The 7704-nt window shown below is 28.6% G+C and overlaps 1 protein-coding gene across 1 annotated transcript; it reads left to right on the top strand.

Annotated features, from left to right (window-relative positions):
• The first annotated feature begins 1182 nt into the window (after positions 1-1182).
• On the top strand, positions 1183-4612 carry LOC105793956 (stearoyl-[acyl-carrier-protein] 9-desaturase, chloroplastic). Its single transcript, XM_012622875.2, has 3 exons — positions 1183-1366; positions 3034-3535; positions 3673-4612. The coding sequence occupies exons 1-3, from the start codon at positions 1242-1244 to the stop codon at positions 4231-4233; spliced, it is 1188 nt and encodes a 395-aa protein (XP_012478329.1). The 5' UTR covers positions 1183-1241; the 3' UTR covers positions 4234-4612.
• Positions 4613-7704: the final 3092 nt, after the last annotated feature.

Below are 7704 nucleotides of genomic sequence, written 5' to 3'. Positions count from 1 at the left end.
TTATATATAAATATATTATAACACTTTTATAACATGTAAATGATTATTTATAATGAATTTTTTGTCATAAATTTAGAAAATTTTTAAGATTTAAATAATATTTTTTTGTTATAACTTTATGAAATACACAAATTATTTTTATAATATAAGAAAATTTATTTCATAATTATCACAAATACTCATATGTGTTCATGCTTGTAATATAATTTTTATAACTTGTATAAAATAATTTTTAAAATTGGATTTGATGTAATTACTTTAATTCTCACAGACTCTAAAATTGAAAAGTGTAATTGATGCTATAATTACACCAATTCAATGGGATCTATCAATTATAATGATTACCCAAACACAACACCCTTATATAATTAAAAATAATTACACTCAACTCTAATTATAAAATTATTTTTCCAAACACTACTTTAACCCATGCAAAACAAATACTACATTAATTATAGTTATCATTTTATACAATGGTTATTTTTCTTTCTCCTCCCATAAAAGTTTTTAAACTATATAAATAGGATTTAATTAATTGACATATGTGTATTTTAATTAATTTATGATTTTTAATGTTACTTAAGCACGAATAACAATGTTTTATTTTTTGCTTTGGGATTTTTTAATTCCAACTAAATAATATTCTTTTATATAATACTCGTAAACTTGATTATACAAATTAACATTTGTTGATAGTGCAGTTTTAATTAAATAAAATTAATAAATAAAAGATAATTATTTGTTATGCTATGTTTGATTGTACTTTTTTTAGGCAAGTTTAAGAATACGGGTGAGAAATAAATTAATTTAATTGGTAATATTTAATTATTTTCATAACTTAATTTTGGCAAGGAAAAAGAAATTTTTATTTATTTTAAAGAAATCTTATTTTATAAGAATTTATTTATCTTTTCAAGTTTAAATTTAAATTTATACTAACTATTTTATTTTATCTAATTATTGGAATAGATATGTAATAATAACCTGACTGGATGATTAATTATATTTAAAAATTAAAAAAAAAATTAATAAGACATATCATTAAATCTCAAACTACTTAGTAAAATTAAAAAATCCCTCCATCTATATACGAAATAATTAGGGAATAAAAAATTAAAAGGAAAATAAACGTCAAATCATATTATTTTAAAACTCGACAACTTCAATAAAAGGCGAGCTGTGTTAAGCAAACACACAGTCGTCACTAAGCAAAGCAAAGCAAAAAAAGAGAAGGGAAAAAAATGGCTGTGCAATTCAATCCCATGGCTTCTCAAACTAAGAAACTCCCTTCATATGCTCTTCCACCCATGGCAAGTCTTAGATCCCCCAAGGTTTCTATGGTCTCCACTCTTCCACCTCGCTCCAAGTTAGTCTCCTTTTTCTTCTTCTTCTCTTTCGTTATTTATTCGTATTTTGTTGTTAAAATCATGGGTTTTTACCTGTTTCCTTTAATTTTAGACGTTTTCTTTATTTGGATCTTTGTTCTTTTTGCTAACTAACATGCCTCTCAAGAGTCTTGTTCTCCGATTTAGGTCTTTGATAGTCTTTCGTGTATTCTTACAGTGTCTAATTATGTTATTTTTATTTTTTTTCTTGTGTTTATTTAAAATATATTCATATAGATTTTGATTATATTAAAATTATATTGTCTAAAATTATCAAGCTTAGCTTCTCAAAAAAAAAAAAAATCAAATTGAGTGATATATTATCTTATGGTCTTACGTATTTATTGTTATTTCTTGGAGGACTGAAATAGCTATTCAACCTTTTATTAGAGTAGCTAACACAGTTTTTGTGACCATTTTGCTCTCATAAAAAATTTTAAACTTTGAAATCCTTTCTTTTGTCGTCGTCAATTTTATTAAAATAATATTGTTTTGTAATTTTGCTCGCGGCATCCCGGTGAAGTAACGTAAGAACTTAAATGTTGACGGGTTTTTCGTCGTCAAAAGGCGTGGGTCAGAGTAACTAGCGGTGGTTCGAGGCACCCATCTGGGGCATCAGCAGCCGGATGTGGCGCTCCAGGTGCAAGATCTGCCGTGCTAGCGGCCAGATCTGGGCACTGGTAGCCCACCAAAATCCTTCTCAATTCGAGTCGAAAAAGCAGCTCCGGCAACCATGTTCTGGCCGGTGATAGGTGGCAAATATTGTGGAAATAAAGACAAATAAATAAATAAAAATTAAACTACACAACTTTCATAAATTTTCATTTAACCTCTAAAAATGAAAAAAAAAATATTTTAGACACTGCCATTAATAATTGCTTTCATTTAGCCACTCACTGTTATATCAATGTCATTTTAGTCACACACCTTTTCGTAGACTTAAGCTTTTCTTTTTTCTAAAAATGAAAACTTAAGTTTCTCTATCTGGTGTTTTACGGAAAATTTATTTTATTTTTTAGAATCAAATTTAGTTTTTATTTGTAAAAGAGAAAATTTTGGGTTTTACAGTGAAATACTTGATTTTCACATGGGAAAATTGTTCAATTTTTTAAATTTATTTAATTTTAAAACCTTTGATTTTTATTGGGAAAATCTTGAGTTTTTATAGGAATTAAGTTATAAAAAATTGTTTTATCTCTTCAAGTCCTTATAAAAACTCAGTTTTTTTTTTTTAAAAGGAAATTAGCGATAAAATGAAATTTGTTAGAGTTGGGTGAATAAAATGAATGCAAAATAAGGGTGATTAAAATGAAAATGGTTGTTAACGGTAGTGTTTAAAATGTAAATTTTTATTTTCAAGGTTAAAATGAAAACTTAAAGTCGGAGGATTAACTTCTTAGTTTATTCTAAGGAAAAGCAACAGAGAAGGATTGATCTCTAAGGGTTAAAGCTTAAAATTAGTCAATTTTGAAATTTGCATCGATATTTTTCATTATATTTCGGGATTAAGGTAAATTTAGATAATATTTTAACTCAATATTAAATTTTTCTATTTTACTTTTGTTCGATTAAATAAAATTTTATTTTTAATTAAATTCAATTTTAATTTTATATAATTTGAATTCCGAATTCGTTTTACTTGATGCAGAGGGGTTGAAGATCTGAAACGGCCTTTCATGGCTCCAAAGCTGGTACACCAGTCTTCCCACACCATGCCACCTGAGAAGATTGAGATCTTTAAATCTTTGGATGATTGGGCTAGGGATAACATTCTGATTCATCTTAAACAAGTTGATAAATGTTGGCAACCCAAGGATTTTCTTCCCGATCCTTCGTCCGATGGATTTGAAGATCAAGTTAGAGAACTTAGAGAACGGGCAAAGGAGATTCCGGATGAGTACTTTGTCGTGTTGGTTGGTGATATGATCACGGAGGAAGCCCTTCCAACTTACCAAACTATGCTTAATACCTTGGATGGAACTCGTGATGAAACTGGTGCTAGCCCTACTTCTTGGGCAACTTGGACGAGGGCCTGGACTGCCGAAGAAAACAGACACACTGATGTACTTAATAAGTATCTCTACTTGTGTGGGAGAGTGGACATGAGGCAAGTTGAGAAGACCATCCAGTATTTGATCGGTTCAGGAATGGTAAGATGCTTTGCTACACCATTTACCCTCTTCTCGGTTTAATTTCTGAATCTCCAATTCACGATGTGCATGACCTTATTAAGCTCGTTTTCCACCTGCTGATTGATTTTCTAAATTATCTTTTGCATATTTTATAGGATCCGGGTACGGAGAATAGTCCTTATCTGGGATTCATCTACACAACATTCCAAGAAAGGGCAACTTTTATCTCACATGGGAATACAGCTAGGTTAGCCAAGGTGCATGGTGACATGAATTTGGCTCAGTTATGTGGTTCAATTGCGGCAGATGAAAAGCGCCACGAGACAGCATACACTAAAATCCTTGAAAAGCTCTTTGAGATCGATCCTGATGGGTCAGTCTTGGCATTTGCTGACATGATGAGGAAGAAAATCTCCATGCCAGCCCACTTGATGTATGATGGCAGCGATGAAAACCTTTTCTACCACTACTCGTCTGTCGCACAAAGAATTGGGGTTTACACTGCCCGGGACTATGCTGATATAGTTGAATATCTGGTTGACCGATGGAAGTTGAAGGAACTCATTGGACTTTCACCCGAGGGCCGTGAAGCTCAGGAATTTGTGTGTGGACTTGCACCGAGAATTAGAAAGCTAGAGGAGAGAGCTCAATTGAGGGCCAAGGAATCACCCAGTGTTCCATTCAGTTGGGTTTCTGGTAGAGAAGTGAAGCTCTAAATTGGCTATCCTCCAAGTGACTTGTAATACAAGAAAGAAACAACTGGGCTTAGGGAGGAGCATGATGAAAACTGCAACTCTGTGTTTAGCTGGAATGCAATAAGTGGAGGAAGTGTGTGTGTGCTGTTTCGTTGTTACTTTTCTTAAAACAAGTAATTTCAACATCTTCCTCCTATTTGATGAAATGATAAACGATATCTATAGCAATGAAACTAAATAAAAACCTTAAAAAATACTATTGCCATCATGGTTAAGCGAAGATGCCAAGATTGACCAACAAATGTAAGTTGCATTATACTCAAAAAGATAGTTCAAGTTCAAACCTTTACCAGAAAAAAAAAAAAAAAAGGAAATGCCAGGATTACATATGTTTATCAAACTTGGATGTTATTATCGTGAGTCATAGGCTTATGAATTTGAAGAAAATCCGTTTCAACTTCACCTTATGAACTAATTTAGCACAGATTAGGTTTATCTGACAAAACAGATAATTGGACCTGACAAAACAGATAATTGGACACTATGTTACAGATAGTATATTTAATTTTAGGTTAAATTCTGAGAATAGTCCTTGTGCTTTTTGATTTGTGCACTTTTCGATTTGCTAATTTTCAATCCCTCCGTGTTAACTTTGTTAAAAGATTAGGTACATAAAAAAAATTAGCACCTTAATCTTTACAAGTTTTGCCAATTTGATCCCTTTTTTTTTCTTTAATTATTAAAATTTTAAAAATAGAATTTTAAAAAAAATCTCATATGCGCCAACAAATTAAAGATAAAAAAAACAATCCAAAACATACTATTAATCATTACTACTAGAGATTTAATGTGTATATTAGGCAATTGACCTTATAAATCATTGAATTTAAACTCAACTTTTAAATAGATTGTAAAGTTTTGTTTTAATCAAAATACATCATTTAATTTTAATTATTAACAATTTAAGTCACTTACAATAACACTATCAAATTCCTTTAACGAAATAGTTGAATCCACATTCTTACTTTGTGCATTTTTAACATGTCAACAAATTAATACCTAACTACAATTTACAATTTTTTTTGGTTTAATTTTTCAATGTTTGATTAGATGACTAGATAGAGTTTCGATTTTTTTTATCTTTTTCTTCTTAGTGTCTACAACAATATTAGGATAAATATTAAATATTAATGTTAGATTAATATTAGGTTAGGGTTTATTTTAAGTTAATATGATATCATTTAGGTGATTTTTATAAATATTTGAAAAGAAAATAGTAAGATAAATCACAAAAATTTAAAATTAAAAATAAATTCAGAGGTTGGAAGTAGGAGTTTGGCTTGGGTGAGAATTTGGATTGAATGAACTTTGAAGTAATCTAAAATTTTGATTTTAAAAAGGATTCCAAATTTGATTTATAAAAGAGAGGGGAGACGAACAATTAAGAATATACATAAGCACATTTTAAATAGACACATTTTTTACTCTAAATCCTTTTCACTTATTTTCCTTTTTCGATTTGCATGTCCTTATTTAATTGAGAACAAAAAAAATAAAGTTTTTGAATTTTATTTTTCCAAAATCAGAAACAAGAATTAAAATTTGTATTTTTTTAACAAAAATCGTAGAATAACCTTCAATGGAAATAGTGTTTCATGGAAGGTTGTGAGTCTCCAGAAAATCGAAGGAAATCATACAAAAAAAAAAGACATTAAGGCTTTCTTTCCTTTTGCCCTTAGTTTCGATTACTACGGGAAACCATTAGAGTTGAGGGAATATGAAAGAAGAAAGTGCAAAGGGAGTGATTTCTTTTCAAAGTTTATCATTAGGAAAATTAGTGTTTCAATTGTGTATGATAAGGAATTGAGTGGAGGAAGCGGAACAATGGTTGTATTCAATTTGTTATAATCGAAAAAAAAATTGGATCTAACCTAAAAGAAGAAATACAAAAAAATACAAAAACACTAAAAGAAGAAATTTAATAGCTAAGAATAAATATTCAAAATAATAAATAAATAGGCAAATTTTAAAAGTGGAAGATGGATCGAATAAACCGATAGATGTGATGGATAGTTGGATAAGTGTCCAATTAAACCCTTTGAGATGTAAATCCCAACACTCAATTAAAGACTCTAATCAATACTCCAAGAAATAATACTTGGCAAATTGAAAGATGAAGAATGAATTCTGACGACTCTTTGAAGAAAATTGAGAGGAATACTACTTCTAAAAATCATAACAAAGAAATTTTGCACAAAGAAACTAACTTCTAGAGTTGAAAACTTTATTAATGAAAACAATCATGTCCTTAATGAACAATGAAAAAGCCTTTACATAGGTTAGCTAAGTACATCCAAATAAAACTCTAAAGTATACTAAAACTCTAATTAACTTAAATAAGATAGTTTTAAACTAAAGTTTCTTGTTTGACTAAGAAACATAAAACTCCTAAACAACTTAAAGTATTTAAATAATATACAAAATTTGGAATAAATAAATAATAAAATAATAAAACCTAATAAATACATTATTGAACTCATATATAATAAAAATTAAGCCTAAAAATCAAATCCAATATGATTTAAACTCGAACTAAAAGCCCTGAACTCATAATTTCTGTAATAATCATGTTCAGAAATTCTGCTCGCGTAATTTTCACTAAACTGGTCATATCTTGAGCTCCCAAATTTAAAATCTAGTGATTTAAAGTGTGTTTTGAAGGTAATAGATAGATCTTTGAATGCAATGAAGACATCTAAACCTAGAAATTTTTGGATCTCATCTAAAAAGTCGTTGCAAGTGCTGATTTCCCAAACTTGAAAATTGGCAGATTATGTGAATGAAATTTAATAAGTTTCACCTCATTCGTGCATGCATCATATAAGGATAAACTCATAAGTAATTGAATATTAATTTCTAATATAGTGATTAATTATTTAATATTAAGTTTCAATATTTAGAAAATCTTATAAAAAATTAACCAATCTATAATTCTTAAATATAATTTTAATTTTTTTGAATATTTTATAATTTGATATGAGAAAGAAAAGAGTAGGGTCAAATTATTTAAGGGCTAAATTCATAATTGTACCTAAGTTTTTAACAAAGGTAACGAAGGAATTGAAAATAAACAAACAAAAAATAGAAAAATCAATTTTAAGCAAATAAAAGTAGAGAGAATAAATCAGCACAAATCGCTAAGTATATAGATTATCTTTAGAATTTAACCTTAATTTTATTGATACACAAATATCATAATATATATATACTATTATGTATAAAAGGAATGCCTTAGGGTTTCATTCTTGGACACTTGTCCAAAGTTTATTTTTCTTTTCCGCTATAAACATTAATGATTAAATTTTAAATTTTAATTTTAAACTCTTTATTTTATTTAGATTACATAAAAGGTAAAATTTTAATTTTGCTCCTTATTTGAATTTAAGAATTAATTTTCATACTTTATTTTTATATAATTTAATATCAGGTATA

Source organism: Gossypium raimondii, chromosome 3 (genome assembly GCF_025698545.1).
Source record: "Gossypium raimondii isolate GPD5lz chromosome 3, ASM2569854v1, whole genome shotgun sequence".
Lineage (NCBI taxonomy): Eukaryota > Viridiplantae > Streptophyta > Magnoliopsida > Malvales > Malvaceae > Gossypium > Gossypium raimondii.
Note: the sequence above shows the minus strand (reverse complement) of the source record. Positions and strands in the feature narration are given on the sequence as shown.

Excerpts from the sequence above, each read along its gene's own strand:
- LOC105793956 (XM_012622875.2), top strand. The coding sequence starts at position 1,242 with ATGGCTGTGCAATTCAATCCCATGGCTTCTCAAACTAAGAAACTCCCT. Across the intron at positions 1,367-3,033 it reads ACTCTTCCACCTCGCTCCAA|AGGGGTTGAAGATCTGAAAC; the intron begins GTTAGTCTCCTT and ends TACTTGATGCAG. Across the intron at positions 3,536-3,672 it reads ATTTGATCGGTTCAGGAATG|GATCCGGGTACGGAGAATAG; the intron begins GTAAGATGCTTT and ends CATATTTTATAG.